Source organism: Pyxicephalus adspersus, chromosome 1 (genome assembly GCF_032062135.1).
Source record: "Pyxicephalus adspersus chromosome 1, UCB_Pads_2.0, whole genome shotgun sequence".
In the NCBI taxonomy this organism is placed as follows: Eukaryota; Metazoa; Chordata; class Amphibia; order Anura; family Pyxicephalidae; genus Pyxicephalus; species Pyxicephalus adspersus.
The window spans coordinates 159,677,244-159,703,177 of NC_092858.1; the positions used below are offsets into that span (position 1 = coordinate 159,677,244).

General features: G+C 36.2%; 1 protein-coding gene across 1 annotated transcript in view; it reads right to left on the minus strand.

Annotated features, from left to right (window-relative positions):
• TMPRSS15 (transmembrane serine protease 15) overlaps positions 1–25,934 on the minus strand; it is a 173,861-nt gene that overhangs the window by 80,062 nt on the left and 67,865 nt on the right. The window contains exons 10-14 of the mRNA XM_072432165.1: positions 21,061–21,219; positions 19,546–19,648; positions 18,518–18,668; positions 15,403–15,544; positions 3,955–4,044 (exon numbers count right to left, since the gene is read on the minus strand). Of these exons, the coding sequence (XP_072288266.1) occupies positions 3,955–4,044; positions 15,403–15,544; positions 18,518–18,668; positions 19,546–19,648; positions 21,061–21,219 (645 nt within the window). The remainder of the gene's footprint in view (positions 1–3,954; positions 4,045–15,402; positions 15,545–18,517; positions 18,669–19,545; positions 19,649–21,060; positions 21,220–25,934) is intronic.

Below are 25,934 nucleotides of genomic sequence, written 5' to 3' on the forward strand. Positions count from 1 at the left end.
GGACACCCCTCATGAACTCCAATTAGAAGTAATAAGTAAAAACAATGATATACAGGACCTAATTCAACTATCCTTGCAACTGTGACCTTGGAAGAATATTCATGGCTTAAAATGAAAACTTTGTGAACACCTGTCCATCACATCAGCTATATGCCCAAGAGCTGGTGGACACCCCTCTTAAACAATACCTAAAAATAGAGCCAAGTTAGGTTTAGGTTGTAGTGAAAACTTTTTTTTCAAAACTTTTTTTTATGTGCAATATAAGCAGTGCTGGATGCCACATTTTCCTAAAAACATTCCCAAAAAAGCGACACTAACCTATAAACATTAATTTATTAAAAAAATAGGAAAGAACAATGGAGAGAAGAAGAACCTCAAGTTTTTGCATACTCAGACATTACCAGTACCCTTCAAAGGAATCACAAGAACCCATATATTTAGGATACAGATGGTGCAATAGTCTGCTGTTCTCAAATTTTTATTTTCAGGCAATGGACAACCTACCATGTTCACTTTTGCAAGCTGTACATAAGAAATTCTCACACATTAATGCAATTAATAAGGTTTATCATTATGCTGTCCTGCTACACAATGTTGTCACAAAGATGGAACATCTCTTTTATTCACTCTAGACATGAATTTATCTACAAAGCTGGAGCAATATGTACATTTTTTAGGGTGATTTAAGCAATGTCAAGATATATTCCACACTTTCTGTGCTGTCAAGCCCGTCTATAGAATCCTGCCACTGAAGGCCTGTCAGTGCTGATGAAAAGATAATTGATGTTAGCATCTAAGCTATGTTCTTTTATTTCTAGCTAAACCTTCAGGAAACATTCGGCAACAGAAAACAGAAAAAAATAATAAAAAGAACCTTGGTCTGACTACCAATGCTTTAAATAATGGCAGTACCATGTTGTATTTCTGCAACCTGAAGACAACACATTATTTCACCCAGGAAATTCATTAAAGTAAGGAATAAATTAGTTCATATTGATGGAATGCTTAATGGCATTCCTGGGACAAAATATAAAGATATTTGATAGAATCGGAGAGCCATGGATATGATTTAATTAGCTTTCCCAAAGTATCTTTTCTCATGCTGGTCTGTAAAATGTATTACCAGAAGTCTGTTTTGTAATTATGTGATTCAGTACGCAGCTGCTGCACAGAAAGATATATTTCAGTATTTTACCACTTAAAGAGTTTTGTGATGTATTTCAATTTTTTTTAACTTTACTTCCTACAGGAACCTACTTTGTGATTTAAATTTCAATTAAGCATTAAATTATTTTATGTTTATTGTTTCTATTACAAAATAAAATACATTTTATTTAAACTATACAAGTATTTAAAACTCAATCCTGGGTATTTAACCGGGAAGTCTGAGGATAGTCTGCAAGCAGAATTTGTATCTCAGGGGATCATCACAGAGACCTGTAACTGATATGTCAAAATGAAAAAGATAAAACAGGAACCCTGTAGTATCATAGGACTGGTCCAAAGACTTATAATCTCCTATGGCTTGATAATACACCCTTGAACGTGTATCCTTGATCCTAGAAGGAGGCTGGCACTGGACCTGTGTTAGACAGTGTCAGGGAGTAAGTATTGCAGACGTAAAAGCTAAACCTGAGCTTATAAATATTGGTAATGGTTGAGCATACAAAGACCGGAAATGAGGTTTGATCTCAGTTGAACTTGTGCTATTCAAGATGTTCACTATTTCCACAAACTTAAAGTGTACCTAAACTCAACATTTTTACGTTACATAGAAGGGTAGACAACCCTTCTATGTAAGGTAAAAATGTTGTTTTTTAAGTGCAACACCCTTTTTTAAGCTCCCTGGGGGCCTAATTATGTCAGTATTTTTTTGCAAAAAGCGGTACATTGTTTTGTATGGAAATTTATTTTACATTGTAGGCCTATAATTCTTGGGCATAACTCACCAAAATAGGTCCAATATTTATTAAAGTTATTAATAAACTTTAAATAAGAAAACACAAAAATCTGTTAAAACATGGGTGCATAAAAATATAATATAGTTTATATAAATATAACTATATAATAATAACTGTACAGTAATATAACTGTATTGTATTTAATACAAAATATTTTGAATTTCCCGCCGCACTCCTTCGTATGCACCAATGACATTGGGAACTCCCGGGGAACATCAGCGCACTCGCCGGGAGAAGATTGGAGGAAGTGTGGGCCCGGGGATACCACTTTCAGCATATTTTTATTTTACTCTGAGCCACATTCGGGTTTACCGTTTACAGGGGTTTAAAAACAAAAGGTGCAACACCGTCCCTTTAATGGGAGCCCAGAGCCTCCCGGGATACCTATGTCTCAGGAGGTTCTGGCTGCTCCTTCTGCGCAGGCCCAATAACGAGCATACTCAGAAGGGGCATTTTTTCTTCCTAGTGGAAAGAGATGTCAATCTCACGCATGTGCAGTGAGATTGGCTCTCCTTTTTACCCCTTCACAGGAGCTACATCACCTGATCCCGCACGTGCGCAATGTGAAATCGGGTGACGGAGAAAGAAGACTGAAGAAGAGGGAAGATGGTGGTGCCCGACACTTTGCCGGGACAAGGAGGAATTCCTGGACAACGCAGGACCGGATTGTGGAAAGGACCAGCGTGATCAAGGGACCTGTTGGATTAAAGGTAAGTGTAATTTTTTTTTTTTAGTTTTTAGGTATATTCCGCTTTAAGCAGAAATTCAGTTGGATGAACATTATAAGCTTTTGTCTTCTGACTCAATGTTCTTAGGATATTTTTCTCAAGGGATCCAATGTTCTTAGGCTAGTTTCTCTTTAATCAAACATAGTTTCTTCTGATATTAGCATAATTCCTCTTGAGCTTTGGATAGGTGGATTGGGTTTTAAATATTGTTGTTTTTACCTAATACTTTAACATGGAGTTCATGAAGTACAAGAAAACTGTCCACAAACTCTTTAGTATATAGTTGGTGTGATGGTCAGCTGTTCACAGACTTTTCATTTTAGGCCATTAACAACCTTCTATAGTCACAGTTGCAGGGACAGGTGGATTATATTTTATAATATTATTATTTCTTTTCAAATATGTGTAGCAGTGAACACGAAAAAATAGGTGGAGAAACTTGACTGTATTACTTGACTGGCCTGAAGACTAGTATTCTCTTTCAGGTATGTCCTTTGTGGCTTGTGCTCATAGAAAGCGTGGTAGGTGTCTACCTGGAAAGACACTGGCAATTGATTTTTGAGCAGAGAGTCTGCCACTGAGAGAATAAGCATGGTAGAGAAAGCTATTTTTTTTTGGATTGGCCACAATTTTTAAGTAAGTATATAGTATAAGTATATATTTATAAGTAAAAACTAGAACTGAGCTTTGAGATCTATATGTAACTAATACACATTATAAAAACAGTAACAGCTGCCAAATTAAAATGTCCATATCTTTCTATCTATATCTTTCTATATGTTTAGCTCATGATGTCCCTTCAATAAAAAATTACCCACATTCACTTTTGCTCTATTTACATAAAGCACAGAAAGCGTACCTTTCACCGTTTCCTTCTTTAAATATCCATAGTAAATCTTTCACATAGTGTGTGGCTGTAAAACTAGCTTTCTCTTCTTTTGATATGTATAATAATTAATTCAACACAGCAGAAGCCTCTCTTGATGTATTTATAAGGCTCTGGTGAGCTCTTATGAAAAGACGGAGTAAAGTATATTATAGGAATAGGGAATATTTCATAAAGATAATTAAGATTTATTTGTCTCGTTAACATCCTTGGGGTATCACATCCAGATATGGTTAACATAATTACTTTATTTTACAATTTCTTCTAAAAACCTAATTTAAAAAAATGACTAATGCAGTTTTCCTTAAGGTTAATCTGATATGATATATTTGGAATTTAAATGTAAAGGTTAAAAATATCAGAAAAAAGTACAACTTACATGAAGCACGGTTTGGGTAGTTTTGAGGGTACAAAGGAGAACTGAAGGTTCCATTGGTTTCCATTAATTCCATAGGGCCACCGCAGTCAACTATGAAAAATGAAAAAATACATAGTCACATATGAGAGTTCACTTTTAGCGTGTGAGCAATTATTTCTTACCTTTAATTAGACACAAATGTATGTTTTAACAGCAATATAAAGTTTTTGTTTTTTTGCACTTTGGCTGGTAGCATTGCAGCCTTTTTGTGTTTCCTGTGTAAATTCAGCTGTTTGCCTGAAGCTCAGATTTAACTCAATAGGGTCTATTTATAAATATGTACACTCAACAGCTACTTTATTAGGTGCACCTGCACCATGTACAAATATCTACTCGTCAAGTGGCAGCAACTCAATGCATTTAGACACGTAGACAATGTCAAGACAATTTGCTGAGGTTCACATTGGATATACATTGCCTGGTCTGATAAGTCTCAATTTCGGCTTTGGATGGTGGACACAGAATGTGGCATGAATGTATGAATGGTTCAGGCTGGGGTGTAATGCTGTGGGGGATATTGTCTAGGCACACCTTGGCCCTTTAGTACCAACTGAGAAACAGCCTACCCTAGTATTGTTGCTGGGAATCATCCCTTTAGGACCACACTGATGGGTAATTCCAGCAGAATAATGTGCCATGTCACAAACCTTAAATCATCTCAAACTGGTTTCTTGAATATGACAATGTGTTGAATGTACTCAAATCGCCGCCGCAGTCACCAGATATCATTTTAACAGAGAACCTTTGGGAAGGGGTGGAATGGGATATTTACTTGACCGATGTGCAGCTGACTAATCTGCAGTAACTGCATGATGTTATTATGTCAATATGGACCAAAATCCCTGTGAAATGTTCCCAGAGAAATATATCAGTTCTGAAGGCAAAAGGAGATTCAAGCTCACAATAACTAATAACAAGGCTGGTGAGTGCATATCCTAGTGTTTTACTCAATATCAGGAAACATGTTTGAACAATACATTTGTACTGTCATCTGCAAGTAACATACGGTACGGCGGCTACATATCATGCCCTGTAATTGTGATTATAGATGTCTGAGATTTAGAAATCCAAACAGCATTTACAACAGAAACCCACCAAATAGCAGACAAAATCAACCGACCTATAAAAAACAATTAAACCCATTTCTCCTGAGTTTGAGGTTTCTATGAGATTTAATGCTAAGAAGCTGAGATAGACAGGAGACTTGTTTGCAATAGTAAATGTCATTGGGGAAATAGTGAGTCTAAACAGCTTACAGTAATGGATACCCAATAAATCCTATTTAAAAGGATAAAACCAAACTGCGGGCATACATTAAAAACATCACTGACATGAAGTGACAGTAAAATACGCAGAAAGGAGAATAAAGTGAGCAGAGCAATAATCGGTGCACTGCTACTCATTCATTGTCTAATCAGATGCTTGACATGTGTAATATGTAATGCTTTTGGCCATGCCATGCAACTTGGAGATGGGGGGTTTGGCTGTGCTGTCTGGTGAACATGACTTACACACAAAAGATGCTGAATGGAATTACAAATCTTTCTTGTAAGTAAAATAATTCTCATATACATTTTTGAAAATTGTCTATTTAGCTGCTTGGTTGGAGTTCAGACTTAATCTAGTGACTAAGATCTTCATCACAGTTGGCTATTTTTACAAAACTCCTATTAAATAGAGATTATTATACCTAAATGTGAAATGTTTGCTGTAAGAAGTGAACATGACTAATGTAGTCTGTTAAACTGATGAGATTCAAGAATATTGTGCCCATTTTTATAGATTAGAAATAAAAAAGAAGTTCAGACGTTCTCCCTTCTGGAATATTAACATCAAATATCAATTTTTACTGCAAAAAATTAAGGGAATTTAGTTAAAAACCTTTTTGTAACTAAATACTCCAATATTTCCAGGGTGAATGGTGGTAAATGAAGACTGTCATGGACCCACTATCTGGGTTGGCATTACCAAGCAGCGAGGATATAGAGTACTACTACACTTGATGATGCTGTGACACTTGAAAAACTAGATGTATATGCAGGGGAAAGGGTGAACTATTGCTGATTACACACTTGCTTTTTGTAGTGTCTCCAGCAATGAGGCTGCATCCCTGCCATCTTTCTCATGGACTGTATGGTGACCATTTCTTGGTCTATGCTGATCCACTTCAGCCATTGAATGGCTACTGATTTTGTAACTCCAGGGGTCTGGCATCTGACTCCATATGTGCAGTGCCACATATAGAGCTGAATCTACACAATATTTGCAAGATATTTTGCATGTCTTTTCAACCCAAAAAGTTTACTTCCTGGTAACTATTTGTGTTTTATGGGTTTATTTCTGCTTTAATTTTTTATTTTACTGCTGAATCCACAGGTAAATATCATATATGCAGTACCTGTATATTCCAGCAGAACTGTTTTTGCCATTGATTGATTGATAGTTGACCAGCTTGGGTCTCCCCTTAAGTATAGCAAACTTTACACCCAAGAGTTTACAGGCTTCCATAAAGAAATGTATTCCCATTCTGCAATAGTTTACATAAGGAAAGTAACAGCTGGTGAGAACAGCTGGATGGAAAGAAAACTGCATCATGTTGGGAGCAGAGTACCTATTAAAACAAATGTCTCATTTTATCGACCAAATTATCTAGACAATATATAATACGCTATGCACTTCATTATTTCACATAGGAGATTGTGTACTGAAGTTATGACCTGACTTGATTGCGTTTCTATTCACATTTACAGACAAATATCCTATCCACAACAGTTACAATATGTAACAGCTAATATTACCGATTAGTTCTTTAACTGCATTTCTTTAATTTTTCTTCTAGAACAATCAGCATGGATAATATCCCTCACTATAATTACTCTGGTCATTGTTGATGTTTAAGCTTTGTGAGAACATTTCTTCTTTTAGTGATTCTACTAATTTGATTATCTTTTAAGTGATTTCCAATTCTCTTCTATAATTGGATTTGTGTGAAAAATAATGGAAATATATTTGTTTGTTTGTCATACAGCTTAATACTTTTTGAATGGGATGCTGGTATTTCAGCTATTATGCAGAATTCAATAATTTAAAATATTGTCTTTCTAAAGCATATAAAGCCCCTTTTTATCCTGGCTGATGAGAAGAGGCATAAATTGCCCTGACATGTCAACAATGTGGGTTATATGTACCATATTACAGCCCAAGATCTTTCTGTCCTTGTTGGAAGTAAGAGACATGCAATTATCCTCTGCCTGACCTGGCCAATAAACAGATATGATCCATGGACATTGAATGATTTGTTCCCATTTACAAATGGAAAAATTGCAAATACAGAGATATTCTAACAAATTGGCAATCTGACTGTCTTTTGACCTCTTTGTGACCCAAGTTTTTCTGATGCTTGAACTTTATGGTATTAGACCATAATACTATTGTACATGTGCAGTGCTGAACACTCAATCAGAATAATATTACAATCTTAAAATTTATAGAATACACATTATCCCACAGGGAAACAATAAATAGACGCAGTCACTTTGACGGTAGGGTGAGAGTATTTTTTGATAGCCCATTACTGCCCCAGATTGGTATACTCACTAATTTATGCTCCTTCTTCACCTTCTAACTGCCCCCATTACATGTATGTCACAGTGCTGGAGCTCATATAGCTTTATTTTGTCAATTTCCAAATTGACAGTGTTCAAGCCTGAAGTTTGGCTGCTCAGGCCTCAGCAGTGTTATATGGAAGACACATGCTCCCGCCATACCTGTAAGCCACCTGTCTATTAGAGATGCTGTTCAAAGTCTCCTATGGTGTGTGTAGGTTGTAGGGGGAATTGGAGTAGAAAAGCACAAGTAGTTTATAATACCTTGTAGGGCAAGGGCTCCTAGGAGACATACAGCCTCAAACTTGTTATTTCTGCCTGGTGGGACTTCTCCATTTGGAAAATACCTGGTTAAATAAACCAGTGTTTCCCAACCTTTCTTAGTCGCGGCACATATTTTACAATTAGAAAAATCCCACGGAACACCACCAAAAAATTTTGGGACCAATTAACTGAAATTGGATAATTTCCCACGGTACACCCGAAGATCTCTCAAGGCACACTAGTGTGCCGCGGAACAGCGGTTGAAAAACACTGAAATAAACAAAAGGTATGAGGACTTTATGCCACTTTCTTTTAGAAAGTTAACCATTAGGGCTATAGAAATCAACACAATGTTGACATCTAATTAATTCTAATGTCTGTATTATGGGTTTTACTATTTTGCAACTTCTGCAGAGATAAGCCTGCACTAGTCAAGGGTGACAATCTATCATTAAAACGTCTAATGGCAAATTAAAGAGATATTGGGCCTGATTTATGAAAGCTCTCCAAGGCTGGGGAGAAAACACTTTCAGAAGTGAAACTGGGTGATCCAGAAAACATGGAATTTCTATTTGCTAGCAAACATTTTGAGTCCTGGACCAGATCCATTCCAGGTTTGCTGGATCACCCAGCTTCACTGATGAAAGTGTATTCTCTCCAGCCTTGGAGAGCTTTCATAAATCGGGGCCTATGACTGTAAATAATTATTTGCAAGAAAGTTCACTTATTCACAAACAAATGTTATGGGAATTTAAAAGTACATTAACCGTGCTTTATTGATACAACAATACAAATATGCATATATATCTTTTATTGCTGGGGTTATATTCTGGTTTCATTACATTTAGGTTTTATGTACCCTCCTTTATAAGGCACTAATGTTTCCTGCAATCTGGGATTGAGTTTGATAACTCATATGAATTTGCATGATTTTCAATAAATCATGATTGTTCAGTACTGGAATTTATGTAGATTATAGTGGTTTTCAGTACAAATGAATGGTATAGGCTAGATAATTGTATGTCCCCTGAAGAAGCACTTTTTTGCGAAACACGAAGAAATCACACACTTAAGGGATTGTTACCAGCAACTGTGATCAAAGAAAATGTTTTTTATTATGAACAACAGAGTGGCTGTTTTTATCTGCATATTTGTATGGTTGTAGCATTGAGGAATTTTTTATAAATATATATATATTATACCATTAAAGTCCCACAACTTTTGTTTGTGACTAAGTACAGTAAATATCCAGGGCTGCGGTACTATTGATATTGGACCTGTTCTAAATATTTGCCAGAAAGCTAGGCAAACAGCTAATGTAGGGTTGTGTTCCAGCTTGTGAATATATTGGTGACCTTAGAAGTGTCATCTGAAATGTAAGAATCACTTGTGGGTGGTGTAGTCTTTGTTCCCTTTTAACTACTGAGCAAATGAATATTGCCTTACTTTTTTTAACATCTATGAATTGCCACGTTTGCTTGTTTGTTGCCCTGTGTGTGTTGTCCCAGTTGGGGCAGCATAGTGGCCCAGTAGTTAGCACTCCAGGTCCCTGGTTTGAATCTCGGTTAAAACATTCATTGGCTAATTGGCTTCCCCCCAGTCATTGCCATTTCTTGTGTATTGACATAATTGCCTTTTTGTTGGTCGTGTACTGGTGCTTTCCTTGTGTTGGCTAAGGAACCAGTTTGTTGCCCCATATATTTCTTACACAACTAAATCTACTTTATGTGAAAATTTAGAAGTGTGCTTATATATCCCATTTTCTGTTATTGTTCTTTCAAACCAGGCCCTTCCACATCTAAATTCACATCTGCTCGAGGGTTTGATACTTTTTCTACCTCTCCCTATCTATTAACAGAACAGCAGGGTTCTTTTTTCTTTGCGAAGTTTCACACAGATAAGCTTCAACTGCCACTACAACTTGATATACCTTCTCCTCCTACAAATCCCTATCTACCTACTTATTCGACTTAATATTTTATTATCCTTTTGTGTAAATTAAAAAGTAGTCTTTTGTGAGGTTACGAGACCTTTTCTAGCAAACATTTTCTAATTTTAAGTCTCTTGGCACAAAAGAATATAAAATTGAGCAGATTAGCACAGAAGAGACAGATATCATTCTCAACAATGAATGACACATAATAACTAGTGATTACACATACTGCAGGAGTAGGTGTTTGTAAAAAAAAGATGACAGGAAAAAATTGAAAAAGCGTAATCTCATAAAAATGACTGATGTTCGAATTGTAATCTTCACAAAATACGTAAGATTTAATCAATATCATGTTTAGTACTCTCTGTCAAACATGCAGGCAAAGATATATGAAGTCTATTGTTAACACACATGTTTCCTACATTATTGTAGCACTTCCATCATGTGCTGGGCAATCAGCTCACTTATCTGTTCGTCATTTATTATTTTACACTGTAATCCTGGGGGATGATTAGTGAAGGAAGCCAACTAACAATAGTATTCCTTTATACAGTGCTATGTGCGAAGCTGCAGTGGATATTAGAAAAAATATAACCTATATTAAACCTTAAATTAACCTTAAAGAATAACTCCAGGGCTTGACATCTACTTCTATCTTTAGCCTTCCTTTCCTGGAATACCTATGAACTGTTAAGCCCTTTTTTTTAAAGCCCTCATCTTCTGTCTTGTAGGGGATACATATGTCATGTATGCCAGGAGGCTTCAGTCATGTATGCACAGAAGAAGCTTTTTCTTCAATGGGGGAAAAAAATGCCAAACTCACGCATGGTTAGTAAGATCGTCACTCCTTATTTTCCATCTACTTCACCCCATCTTGTGCCCGTGCAGCGCTAGGTGGAAGAAGGTGGAAGAAGGGCAACAAAGATGGTGGCTGGCGCTTCTTTTGCACCAGAAAGAAGGATAGCAGGACGATCCAGGAAACCTCCAGAGGGATCGACAGAGCTGTGAAGGTAAAGGCCAGTTTTTTTGTTTTCTTCTGCTTTAATTATGTTAAATATGATACAGATTGTTTTTGTTCTAAAGCAGCCACAGTCTGAAGAGAAAAGCTAATTTCCTGCCAACAGTCTTAAAGTTAGACCCTTGCTTTTAATGTGGAAATAGTAGTAGCTCTGCAGATGTCCAATATGTCCCCTACTAAGTTAGACCTACATTTCTGAAATCAGAAAGGTTCATGCATAATTGGAGAACCCTGACTCATCAGGAGGCATGTGAGACCACTGCTTCCCCACAGTAAACAAGGGTCCTATACTGCTAGGCATTAAAGCAGAATTTTACTATTTACTTGCTGTTTTATTTAGGCATTCTATTTAAAGGAGAGTTACAAAGTATCATAGCTTTGAATCGGTTTAAAAAATTGATAAATATCATTTGGTCTTTTCTGCCAACCCTTTATTTTTGTAGCTGCAGAAGTTTGCAGAGATCCAGAACAGCATTAAGTAAACAAACTCATATCACCTTTGAAAAAATTTAATTTAATATGATATGGTTCGTCAAGGTAGCACCAAAGTTACTGCTACTACAGTAACCTATGACAAAAAAGTACTCCCCAGTATGAGCTCTGATCTCACATGTGGGAAGTTGTGGTGTGATGTCACATGAAATTAGGAAGGTGATGTGGAAGATATGCAGGATATGAAAAGATCAGCAGAACAATCAGCCATAGATATATGCAAAGAAATGTAGGTATGTATAATGGCAATTAGTGCCATATTCATTTTTTTTTTTTCAAATAATAAAAATTGCTTTTTATGTGGACATTTACATGCAGGATGGTAACAACATCTGAGTTTTTGTAGGACTATAAGTGTGAGGAAAGTTTAAAGAATGACACAGGACACAAAGGTACTACTCAATTAAAACATAATGCTCATCTCTGTTAGATGAGTTCACAGGTCCAAAACAGCCACTGCAAGATCATCAAGAACCATATTTTTTCCTGTCAGGTCACCCCAACCTAGAAAAGGTATGGGAAGGAGATGACAAGATGTTTAAAGGCACAGCATTGTTTTATGTACACATGTACATCTACAATACATGTATTCAGCATTCCATCTTTTCCATATATTTCTGCTAAAAAAAACATCCCAGATAAATACTCTGAAGAAAAAAAAACCCTAGTTCAATTTTCTCTAGCGGGGAAAAGAATCCTTCCTGATCCAGTGAGGTAATCGGATGTTCCCTGGATCAACAGTCTCTGGTTTCTTTACTTTAAAGCATCAGTACCCAGTTATTGTCGGTGCTTCTAGAAAAACATCTACCTTTTTGTTAAATCAACCTATAAGACTTGCCGAAACTACTTCCTGAAGAATCCATTCTTTACGGACATTCTTTGCCTCCAGACACTGAGCGCCCCTTGTCCTTTGTAATGACCTCAAAGTGAATTCATGTCACTTGAGAAGCAAGTTGTCGCTATATGGGCCATTTAAATATTTATACAGGGTGATGATATCCCCTAATAAACATTTCTTCTCAAGGGAGAATAGATTCAGTTCAGATCATCTCCCCTCATAGCTGAGTTCCTCAATTCTTTTTATTAGTTGCCCTTCTCGGCACTCTGCAATTCTGCAATATTCTTTTTGTGAACTCGTCCCAAAACTGGACTTCATATTCCAGATGTGGTCTGACCAGTGATTTGTACAGGGGCAGGATTATTTCTCCATCTCTGCAGTCTAGAACATCCAGATCTTTTTCCATTTTTGACTTCCAAAATGTATTCCCCCTAGGCTGTATGAAGCCTGCATGTTGTAAGCCCCCAAGTGCATAACTTTACATTTTCCCAATATTAAATGCTTCCTGCAACAAGAATTTGCTTTAACTGACACCTGTCATAGGAGATCTCTAAGGAGAGCCATTATCAACCTCCTTTTAAAAACAAAAGTTACCTGTCTGTAATTCTGATTCTTTAATAAGAATGATTAAGTGACTTACCTGAAACAGGTATGTAGATAATCTGAATCATAATACCTAATTTGCCTACTGATAGCATGTGAGTGAGTTAGAAAGCAAGATGGTCAGCTAATGATCTATGCAGTCACCAAACTGACATTTGATGTCATTCATGGCAGGTGTGCCTTAAACTAATTTTTGTGATGCAGTATTTTATGTGCTATAAATTACTCTAAAGCAGTCTAATTTTCATCTTTGGATTCATTTTCTGCACCTGTGGATGAGATTCTCATCTTCTAAATAGTCTTTAATGTGATCATGTGAAAATGCATTCCAGTTTGTTCCTTCATTCCATCATATCTCAACATATTCTAACTTCTGTAGGTTGAATGTAATCACATGAAAAAAAGGCTTCAGGCTTCTCTAGGGACATCTTTTAAATGACTGGGATTTGGTATTATGCATACCCAGTTAATTCCTAGGGTCTACTGGAATAGTTATATCTCTGCAAATTTTAAAGCACATAGCTTTTTTACTAGAACCCAATAAGAAAGGTCCCACATACAATGCTTTGTGCCCTAATCAGCAAGAGGACAGGGATGCACCCAGGGGTAGGTTGCATTTCTTTCACTAGGTCACCTCTTTACCTAAAGTTTGTTCAAAAGCTAACCTTCATTTAGGAAGCGCAAGGGGTGGAAAACAAACTGTAGAGAAGTTCCTTTTTAGTTTTGATTTTATTTATTCAACAATTGTATTATTTGTTCTTTGTCTTGAAAGTTAAAACATGATTTAACTATTTTGTATCAAATAATTTACATTGGTTTAAATAAACAAATATAAATGCTGACACATAAACCTGCAACCACAGTGCTAACAGTTCACCTCACATAACCTTGTCATTTCATTTGAATGCACATGGTATGATTAGAACTGATTTGTTTAAATAGTGGGAAATATGGATTTTTCACAAGAAATCAATGGAACTGGCAGCAGGTTTGTAACTGTGAGTATAAACATCCACTTTTAACGATTTCCTTTTTATGATTATTTTCTGACTCTTAAAGGCTTTTCTTTCAGTGAAAAACAATGCCATGGGTGCAGATGAGTTGTCTCTACCAATCCCGTCAGTGGTGAACTGGCGCTGACAACAAGATTGCTAATGTCAAAGAAACTTAACTGCGACTGTTGCTATAGTAAATCCAAGAATAAAAGATTGTCTGCAAGAAGTAAAGACTTACCTCTCCAGTTGCCTACGATGATCCCTATGTCACTACAAGGTTCAGTATGTAGAGTTTGGAAAGAGAACTCATTGACACTACCAGAAGTGTTAGGATTCTGGGAATACTTAACATTTACCTTTATTGAGAACCTTTTATTCTTCATTTAAGTTTAGTGACAGGAGAAGTTTTAAACAACATAATGAATGCTTGGGGGTAATGTTATCTACAAGCCTGCATATCTGTGCAAAAGTCCATAATAGGTGTTGATTTTTAAAACATGCTTGAAAACCCATGTGCCACATATTGTGATATGCATGATTTCACTTATTTTTTTAAGTCCTATTACAGATAAATCTAAGAAAATATTATCTAGGCTCAGTCACATGTCCAAATGGTATCACTTGCCCAAACACAGAACAGGGGGTATGGAAATTTGCCTGGTCCTATAAATATTGCAACAGCTGGTGAGGGTGAAGATCAAATATCCTGGTCAAAAAAACACTGCTCGTAGAAGCAGTGACAACCTAGGTCAAGATCTATGTAGTGTAGGCTAAATTTCAACCCTGCTTAGCATACACGTTAATAACAATAGAGTGGGAAAGCAGAAATGAGCAGCCAGGGCTTCAAGGCAATGACCTTAATAGAAAATAATAGAAAACAGGAAATATTTTCATATCGAATGTGTCTGCTGGCATTGTTTCTGGTGTTCACAGACACGAGATGGCTGAAAATCTGGAAACAGCCATACTAGACAAATATTGTACATCTGCACCTTTTTTGCTCTATCATTCCTAAATACAAGTCAACTTTCTGTAAAACCTAAAGTCAACAATGCAATTTATCTTATACTAGAACATCACATCCAGCCTGTTTTCCTTTTTTATCCACACTTGGTGCAATATGCCCTTGATTTTGATTTTTAAATAAAATATGAATACCTGTACAGAAACACATAAATAGGATCTGCTTGTTAAGATATACTGAGCCCCCATATTTTGTCATGTGTTTCCATTTGTAAATAGCCTATTAGTCCATAGAAAGTGATAATACATGAACATTTGTTATGTTTTCTGGATCTATAACAGCATATTAATTTTACAGTGATAAAATACAGAAGATGTCAGGCTTGAGGAAATGGGAAACAAACATTGCCAGTGAAGCAATTAATGAGACCATCTTGCAGCAAAATGTGCAGCTTCCACAAATGCTAGTGGCTGAACAGATTTGTTGTACAATTTTAGGAGTCAACATAGCCAGTAATTTCACTCTTTCTCATGGCACTTGATTTTGCCATCTGTCAAAGTCATTGTTTCTAAAACAAGATTGATTCTAATGGGCAGCCAAGCCTAGGAACTAAAGTGATTCACAAACAAGGTATAATTACTGCAAAAATACACATGCCATGGCTAGCATATAATTAAAATGAAAGCATGGTACTCACATGGAACAGGGTCCGTGATAACTGGAGTAGGGACAGGCGTTGGTTCAGGAAAGCTACTTTCATTGCATTTTCCAGGAGATAATTTGAGGTCATCCAGTGCAATTTCACTATAACGTCCATTTGTGAAAGCTTCAAACACAACCTAAAAAATAAATATAAATATATATTTTAAAATTTAAACTGTTTCTTAGTTCAGGAATTTGGAAAGCTTTCCATTTAAATAAGCTTACTTTCTCTCTTTAAAAATATATTTTTATGCTTTTTTGAAAAATAGTCACAATAAACATTGGTACTAAGGCACATTTTAGTTCATATTCCACTGGTAGTGTCGAACAGATGACTAATATTTGTTTTTGCACATTTAATACACTTGTTTATTTCAACCGTATAACCATAATGGGAACTAAACATTACTGTCAGGGAACAGAAACTGCAGAAGAATTCAAGTCTTGGTATATTTGTCTGTGCATGATTATACAACGTAAACTAAAGTATTAGGTATAGTTCTTTGGTAGAAGGTATGCAAATCCTAAACTTTGCTTAGAAAATGCTGGTCTTTACCAACTGGCTCCGTGGTTGGCACTGGTTTGAATCTCGACTCAGGGTACTCCGGTCCCCTCCACATCCCAAAATTATGTATTTAGGTTATTTGACTTTCCCTCCAAAATTGTCCTTAGACTTTGTTAATGATACAGATTGAGAGCCCCTTTGAGAGACAGATAATCATATGACTAGGGACTTTGTAGGGGGTTTTGTAATATGTCAGCATGCTATTCTAGACCACAAGCAATAATGGGAGTCAATTAAAATAGATAAATGAATAAAATTCATATGTTCTTTTATATTGTGAATTATCTGAAATGCAACCAATATTATGCACACTATAGCTGTATCTTGCTACTAAAGATAGCTTTTAATAGTTCAGTAATATAAATTTTGATTTTTTTATCCTAGTTTAAAATGATAAGGAAATATATTTTCTCAAGTTGGTTTATTATTAAACAGCATACCATTGTTCAAAACAGTTAATGGGTTAATGATGAGTATATCCACTAGTCCAACTAAACCTAAAATTGTACGAAGCAAATTCCAATAGTAATACAAACAGTGTAATAAAGCAAAGTGGTAGATCTATTTATATTGACCATGTATGCTTGTACCCTGTGTTTCCATTTTCCACCATCTCCAAATTCAGCGGGAAGATCAGTGAGATGTGACCATGTTACACCCAAACTAGGAAGAACAACATATCCCAGACATTCCCACATTTCTGCAATACACTGGAAACTAGCCTGTGTCTACAGAAGGCAGGACTTGTATTCACAAGAGGTAGGTGGTGAACAATTGTCTGATCTGAAAATAGGAGTAAGGAATAAGAGGCAAGAGATGTATAGATAACTGCACAGCTAGAGCCAATTACAGCTACCCAATAGGTTTCTGAATTTTTAAATGTATTTAAAGGGTAAAACTATATGTATCACAATATGGTTGCTTTAGGGATTTGTCTTGTACTATTATGGGTAGGGATGAGCAAGAATGCCTCCAGTATTCTCACGAAAATTTCCTCAAAGTTACGATGGGTCAGCGAAATTTCGTGAAACCATCGGAAATCCAAGAAATCACTATAGAAGGATTATCACGGCTATATTCATAAATACAACCATGGAAATCCTTCTGTCAGTGAGCAATCATTTAGGCAAGCCCTCATTCAGACCTGTAGTGCCCGGGGATCTCCCACTGAGAGGAGGCTCCATTCATAAATGCAGCCGTGATACTCCTCCTCTCAGAGTGAGTCATGTGGCTTGCGTTTATGAATCAACATGGCCGTGGGAAAAATCCTCTGATTCATTCATGAGCAGCAAGCCGTGAGACTCACACTGTGTTCCTGGTTAGAGAAACTCTAACCAGGAACACATAGTACAGGACTGCAGCAGCAATCAGGGGGGCGGAGCTGATAGCTCCGCTCCCGATTGCTGTTCCTGCCTGGTAGTTTGTGTTCCTGGATAGAAGTTCTCTACACAGAAACACAGGACTGTGTTCTTGGATAGAGAAACTCTATCCAAGAACACATACAACTAGTAAAGGGCTGCAAGAGCAATCAGGGGGGTGGAGCTGATAGCTCCGCTCCCCGGATTGGTCTTGAAGGTCCCAGAAAATTCAGTCTCGGCGGACGAATTCACAAAGGCTGTTCTCGCCTACATGTTTGGTAAGCGAGAACTGCCCAATTCACAGCAAGACCGAATTTGATAAATTCGCTTGCTCCTCCCTAATTTTGGGTTTAATCAGGCTTATAAGTTACACTAGTTGAATTTGCTTTGCTGAATTCACCAACAATAATGCTTGAGGAGCAGTTAAATGAAACAAAAATGGAAGACCCTACATGTTTACAGAACACTAAGAAATTAAAAATAGAAAGGAAAAATCATGGGAGGAAAATTTTTGGGACTTGAGGGCAACATAGGAGAGACACCAATTCCTCAATTTATAACTAAGTGGGGGTCCCTATTTATTTTAGTAGAAAACAAATTATGGGTGAATACAGTGGCATTCTTTCAATTAACAATAGCTTTAATCATTAGTGAACATACATGGCAGTTTATTAAAGACCTTCTCAAGAATGTTGAACTAAATTTAAAGTTTGAAACAATTGTTTCAAGAAACAACAATATAGAAAGTTTATATAGCCTTACTCATGTTCTCACTGGGACTTTGTATGTTCATCTTAAGTCTATGCCCTGTTTTTCACCAAAATACAAGATACATCTTTGTTTTTCAAGATGATGACATACAATGCAGGTCGCTTATATTATTTTGAAATTAAACTAATTCCATTTCACCAAAAGTTGGACATTTGGTTAGATTTTCTCAATAGTCTGTAATTGTTTTTCTTCAAATGTTTTTCCCAGTGCCAAACCAGAGAATGCCACATTGATTGTCCACTAACATAACTACATATATATCTGTATTACTTAGCCAGAAAACTGCCTGTTTTTTATATGCATCATCATATAAATCTGTCATAGAAATCTTTTCCTGTGGTTTGTTACCCTGCATCTTATAACCTTCTTCAATACACTATTTGTAATTATAATTTGGTAAACATAACATAACCTACCACTATTTCAGAAGTTTCATTTAATGTGACCTGACCAGGATTCCAGTTCTTGCCGTAGTTCCCTTCTTTAGAAAAGATAATTTGTTCTGAGCCATTTCCATACATTTTTAGAACATTTAAACGGTAGACATTGATTCCATTCATGTAGTACCTAGAGTTGAAATGCATTTTCATAATGACAAAACAGTAAATTCATCAGTAATATTTCACAACAAAAATTCACATTGCAGAGTACACTCAATAATTTAACTAGTTAAAGTTACAAGTTCACAAAAGTGCCAAATATGATATGATATATATGATGCCAAATATTATATACCTACAACCCATGAGAGATTCTATTCTAGCCCCTAAACCAGTGTTTCCCAACCAGGGTTCCTCCAGTGCTTGCTAGGGGTTCCTCGAGTCATGAGCAATTTGACCTTTTAAGTTTAGCTTAATTAACACAAGTGAACATCTGTAAGGACGGTGTTCCTCCTAAAGGCCAGCAATGTAAGAGGCAATCCTCCTAATGACCACCACACTATTGGGAGTTAGGGATATAGTAATTAGAGTAGGGGTTCTCCAAAGACCTGAAAGTTATATCAATTATAAACATTAAAAAGGTCAAGAAATACTGTCCCAAACTGTGAATACCCCCATTGTGTTATTACAGGGTCTAATAATGATACAACTTTTTCAGTTGCTGAGGTGATATTGAAACATGATTCCCTGTATTTTCCAATTAAAAGATACACATGCAGTTAGCAATGTTAATTTCTGTTATTTTTTTTTTAATCCAGATGCTGTCATCCTCTGTCCTACATTTTGTTAATGAATACTGCTTATGTATGCAGGAAAACAAGAAATAGAAATGACAGAACATATTATTTTAATAAAAGGTTTACATGATTAAGTCAAATTACTTCTCTGTTTATGCTTGAGCAAACTAGTTAACCTTTTAAATAATGTTAATTAAGTGTCTTTAGAGAATGCCAAAATTTTCCATTTTTAAGATGTAATCATTTTTTTCTAATTTTACTTCTTACCAAAAACCAAGACACAGTGGTTCCAAGCCTGGGATTAAAGGAAGACTAGAAAGACGAGTACTCGAATTAAATCCAGGTCTTGAAGGCGTTGTTATATAAAAACCTAAAATAAACACAGAAGTACCAAATTTGAGTTAAAATGTGTCGGAAATTATGAGTGAAATGTAACTACGTGTTAATACTAATCTATTCTATGAACAGCTATAGAAACTATTAAAAACTATACCTTAAACATAACGGATTTATTGCCAAGCTTAGAAAAAAAATTATATATTGCAACCACTGATAAAAGGAAGAATGAAGGAAGCTGAATTAAATATAAGTAGTTTCTAGGGATTGCTATAGATTTGGAGAGGCAAGGCAATGCTGTCTTCTTCTTTCTTCTCTTCCTGCAGAGGATCTTTGGCCATCTTGATTGGCCGGACTGGGATGACGTAACTTCTGCACAGGCGCGCAGGAGTTCGTTAATTCCCAGCATCCACAGGGGAAACCAGGATTGCCAGTATCGGGGCAACTAAAGATGACGCTGCAGGGCTCGGCATTCTGCCAGATACCTGGAGCAATCAGAAGGACATATGCTACTTGGAGAGTTTGAAGTCATGTTACTACTAATAAAACAAAAAAAATAAGGTATTTAGTGAGCAATTTTAAAATATCATTGGTAATAGTAAGAGTAACAGTTCTTGAAGTGCCATGGAACTCATCTACTAAAAAGAATATTATTAACTAGCCATTGTTTTATTCCGCTATAGATTAATCAAACTCATGGCCACAGTACATCTAAGGCATTTGAAATTGGAAAAAAGTCATGCATGGCTCTAAAAATATTTGTTTTTTTTTCTAGCTTTAATTAATTTGGAGTTAATAACCTGTAGCAAACATGTAATCATTGAGGTCAAACTTCTGATCTGAAAAATAGCCACAAAAGTCAGCAAGCCTCATCAGCATTGTTACAAGGAGGTCTACCTCTTTAGAAATGATTTTCTCTTTTTATTTTTTTTTTCTAGTTTATTTTTCCAGCATATTTGTTTGTTCACTTGCTTAAAGATTTCAAAAAATTAGCCTAATCCAGGATGTTTGCCCCCCCCCCCCCCTCCTGTGAGCAAAAGGACATCAATATACACCAGTCTGATACACACTACATTCCCTAAGAAAGGATTATTTTCTAGTGCTTTCTAGTGAACCCCTAACAACTTCAGAAGGAACCCTGGGATTCTAATGAACCCTAGTTGAAAATGGCTATTCTAGGGGAAGACTACACAAGCTGCTGTGCATAAGTGATTTGACATAACATGTAACTTCATGACAATGCAAGCGCACTTGATAGCGATATATTTAATTTACTGTACAAACTTACATGACCTATGATCGGTGCCTTAAGGTACTACAAATCATAGGTCCTGCAGCACAAAATGAAAGATTTTTTATTTAACTTTTCATTCTTTTAAGTTTTTTTTGATACAACCAATCTATAAACATTTCTTACAATGTCATTGGAAGAGTAGGTGCATTTACCAGTTGAATTTCCAAGTGTATGATCAGCATCAGGCCTATTTGATCCAAACGCAAGTTTGACATTGAATCTTTGCCATTCTTTCCATTCTTCATCAAATGTTATATTTTGACTCCAGAAACAAAATCCTTCTTCAAAAGTGCAGTCTATCTTCTCTTCATCTTGGAGTGAAAAAAGGGATGACAAAAAAAAAATAGTTTTTTTAAAATGAATTTGTTACAATAATGTATCTCTCTATTTCCTGGAGTTGGACAACGGGAGCTTCCAGCACTAGATTGTTGTATTTTCTTGACAAATAATAATTGTTTCATAGAATTATTTTGATATAATGCTGAATACAAGAAAACTGCACAATTATAATACACATATGCAAGCTGTTTTATGTGTCAGGCTGTATTATATCCAGGCATTATATGCAGGTCAGCTCCCAGGTCCCAGCTTGTGATTGGAGATTGATCAAGCTAATGCAGACTCATGTTGCAGATTTTCCCACCATGAAATAATTTCCAGCAGGACATAAAGTAAAGATAAATCTCTCTAATGGAGCACCAGATAGAAGTAAAATTGTGAGAGTAGCTCTAATCATTTACCACTCTATCCAAACACCAGAACAAAAACTGATTGGCTTGGCATTCTAAAACAATAGCACTCTCACCCACTGACATTGTCTAAGATTCATTGTTCAACTTATGTTTTTAAAAGCAAGAGTAGACAATTGCTCGTCTCGTACCCCTAACTGAACTTTTGCTGTACTTTATTGATTGCCTTTGTTTTGATCAGCACCAGACTAAGAGATCATCTTTAAGCTGGGACCTCTTTAAAGCTACACAGCAGTAAATTTAGATATATTTATAGCAATACAATATCTAATAAAATGAAGGAAGGAGTATTTACTTTTGGGAACGAAATTTCCTCTCTTCAGAATTGTGTTTATTTTAACCTTTCAGAGAAGCGCGTATATTTCAACGGTAATAGTATTCCTCTGAATAAATCTGCAGTGCTGTATTTGTTTTAAAAGCACTTTAGGAGCCATAAAGAGGATAACTGATGGTATACCAATACCAACTTTAGTGCCCCACTATATAAAAAAGGTTGAAACTTGAATTTCTATTAACTCTACAATATAGTTTTATCACAGGGAATCATATAGCCGAGTAATATCACCTCAGCAGAGTTGAGGCTTGAGCAATTTTAAATAAACATAAATAAAAAAAGAGAGAACTAAAGGCCATCACTCCAATTTAAGTGACTTTTGATAAATCTCAACTGTGACTATAAAGTTTTGCCTTGTAAGCACCTAAAATGTTGCTGCTGCAAGGATGGATGTTGGACAGAAAATGCTGTTCTCAATTTGCAATGTATATGAATTGAATATCAACAGGAATAATCAGCTTTTCATGGTCATAAAAATAGTGTTATAGCCACAGCATGCTGAAGAAATGGTCTCTGTTAATGCTCACCTATTGCAAGCTTAAAGTGAACTACAGAATGATCAGAAACAGAATGCAACAATGGATATCACTATAAATGCTTAGTTTTGAACACTCTTTTAAATACCTCAGATACACGTAAATACCGTGTTTCCCCGAAAATAAGACACTGTCTTATATTTTTTTGGGCTTCCAAAAACACACTAGGTCTTATTTTCAGGGTAGGTCTTATATACTTTTTTTAATGAAAAAAAACACACCATATTCCCAAATTCCCCTTCAAATTCCCCTTCTGATCACTCTGTGCTTTTTCTCCACTGTTCGGCAGTTAGGACATGGAACAGCAGGTGGCGCTGTGCCGGTTTCTTTCCTGCTTTACAAACAGGAAAAGACACGATGCTGGCAGAGGAGAGAAGAGAGACGCTGCTGCAGCCAGAAACACACGCAGGATCGGGTATCAGGTGAGTATATTATTTTAATTTTTTTTTTTTAACACATTTTTAAGGGCTCACTAGAACTAGCCTGGTTACATGCACTTCAGCTTCTGACAGGCGAAGTGCATGTAATATCACTCCGCCTGAGACAGGAGCCGGAACTACAAGGAAAGCATCGGCTTGTGCGGCTGTGTGTTAGCCTGCTGTGTGTACGCCCGCTGTCTCCCGCTCGGTGAGTACTGTTTTAATTTATGTTTGCTTTTATTTTTTTTATTTTTTTTTTATTTTTCTACTAGGTCTTATTTTCGGGGTAGGTCTTATATTAGGGCAGGTTGGGGGGAAAGTGCTAGGTCTTATTTTCGGGGTAGGTCTTACTTTCGGGGAAACACGGTATATATATTGTGACAGGCTGTCTCATGGCTTGGCAGGGTATGTCCTAGATTGGCTATATATAGTAGTTAGGCTAAGGCATTTTGTTTTTTAAATGGCTCCAAGAAATGTGTATTTATTTTGGCTTATGTGAAAAGCTGGTTCTAAGGGTCCTGGAACCAGCCAAAGAAGACTTGGGAGGGTTCCTTGGGCTCAGGGTCCATGTCGTCCCTGGGAATTATAAAACATAGGTGATCTATTTTAGTGTTGCAACTACTCCCCCTGACTTCCCTGATGGAGTGATGCTGTGGGCAAACCCAATATTGTGTGTTGCACTAAAAGTCTACAACTACAAGTCATGATGGTGTAGAACCTATAGCGTTTTTTTATTCTACCCAGAAGAACCCTTGAAAAAAAGTTCTTAGGAAATCCCCACTAAAAACGTATATGCAACACTAAGGGTATGGTATGAATATTATTAAATGAGAGATCAAGGAATAAAGAGAAATGGAATACCTAGAGCACTCTATTTTTTACACTCAAAATGGATCATTTTAAAATTAAAAGGCTCTAATTAAAAAGTACATTCCTCGTACAAACACAAAATAATTATTAGCATTATTCATAAAATCAGGGGTTGTTAGAGAAATGCCTACATGCTTTCATGGTTATCGGGATGCTGCCTTCCTAACAGATATCTGAAAAGTTCATTGTAGGCATGCCACTTGCTCTGCCCTGTGATACTGGCATGCACATATGGGAGAAGTCAGTCCACCACAGCAAAAGGAACCCCTAGCAATCTCTGAAAGAACCTTATGGTTCCATAAAAACTTAACTGATCTAAAGGCTTTTGGCATCTGAAACAGTAACAGCTCAAAAACACATTTTTTTTAATGGGGTCAAAAATTATTTTCTTTAAATATCTTTATATATAATAAAACCCCAATGGTAGTATGATTGGGCAGGTCACATTGTCTCTTTTTTTTCCTACTGACCTGTACTGTTTTAGTTAAGAATTCTGTTGAGAATAGGGAAAGGGAAATATTTTTTTTCTATTTTTGCTGTTTTTTTTTTTTTTTTTTTACTCTTACTTTTTAATTCTAAAACACCTAATTAGAGGGATATTTGACATACCCATGCCCTTTCATGGAATGCACATCATGGAAAACAATCGTTATTGTGTAGGTATGTCATTTACTAACAACAAATTACCCTTATCTCCATGTCTAGATTGAAAGCAATTTAAAAATATACCTAGCATATTTTCGTTATTCTTAGTACATATGTTCAAAAATATTGCCCATTTTTAACTGTCAAGCACCACATTTTAAATCAGAAAACTAGTTTTGCTGTCTTTCCAAATAGCACAAAACAAACTCTTGTTCTGCCAAATTCATTAGTGCGCTGCAGAAACTAAGCCAAAAATAAAACATGCTGAAATATTGAAAGGTGCTTTACTTTCTCTGCTAAGCCATTCAGCGAGTGCAGAAGGCAAGCTTATTTTAGAAATAGGAGTTGCAAATGCCAGAACAACAGGTCTTGATCTAAAGCTTGTTGGAAGCTGGCTCTGGGGAACATTACCCTATAATAGTGTTCTTCTGCCTATTTATCAAAGCCAGCATATTTTTCCAGCCTAGAAACTGGGAGCAATAAGCACAAAGCCTAAGTGGAAATGTTCGCAACACACAAAAAAAGAATATTATGCTGCATTATTTTAAAGAAGAATTCAAGGTTAGTCCATTAACTTTAGGTAAGTCGATTGGGGGTTCACTAATGCTCTCTAGAAAAATATACAACTGTATCACATATACAAATACTTTATGTATCAGTGTATTTTATATACCGGTAATATTATATATTATATATATATATATTATATATAATATAAAATAATTGCAGACAAATTCAGAAGGCTGGTAATGCGTTTTTGTGGGAGACTGCAACCTCCTTGCCTCCTTGCTGGTAAATTTCTGTCTGGATTTATATGTCTAATAGCAGTACATTGTTTTTCATGAAAATTTATTTTACAGTATAATATAATAGTTTGGGTATAATAAAGTTTAACCACTATATCATGTTTAAATAATACATTTTGAAAAAAATTATACATTTAAAAATAAACTTTGACATGATTTTGTGTTTCAAACTTTATTATACTCATACTAATATATTATTCTCTAAAATAAAATTTTATGAAAGACAATGTACTGCTTTTAGACATAGAAATCCAGTGTATTGCATGCAATACAGGTATTTTTTATTGAATGCAATAGACAATAATTTTAAATTTTCGCCGCGCCCCTAGCAACGACGATACACGCCGATGCCACCGGGAACTCCTGGGGAACGTCAGGGCACTTGCCAGGGGACAGATCGAAGAAGAGGATGCAGCCAGGGGATGGTAGGACAGTGGAGGACACCAGAGGGCACCAAGGGGACCGGGTAAGTATTTGTGTTTTACTTTTTTCAACTACCGCTTTCAGCAGGTTTATTTTACCCCGAGTTACACTTGGGCTTACCGCTGGGGTGGTTAATTAGTGCAGTGTAACCTTCCTCTCTGAGAATAATGGAGAAAGGTAATGAAAAATTAGAACCCTTGGCCTCAGCCTTTAAAGTTTGGAGCCATTTGGAAACCCTCCACAA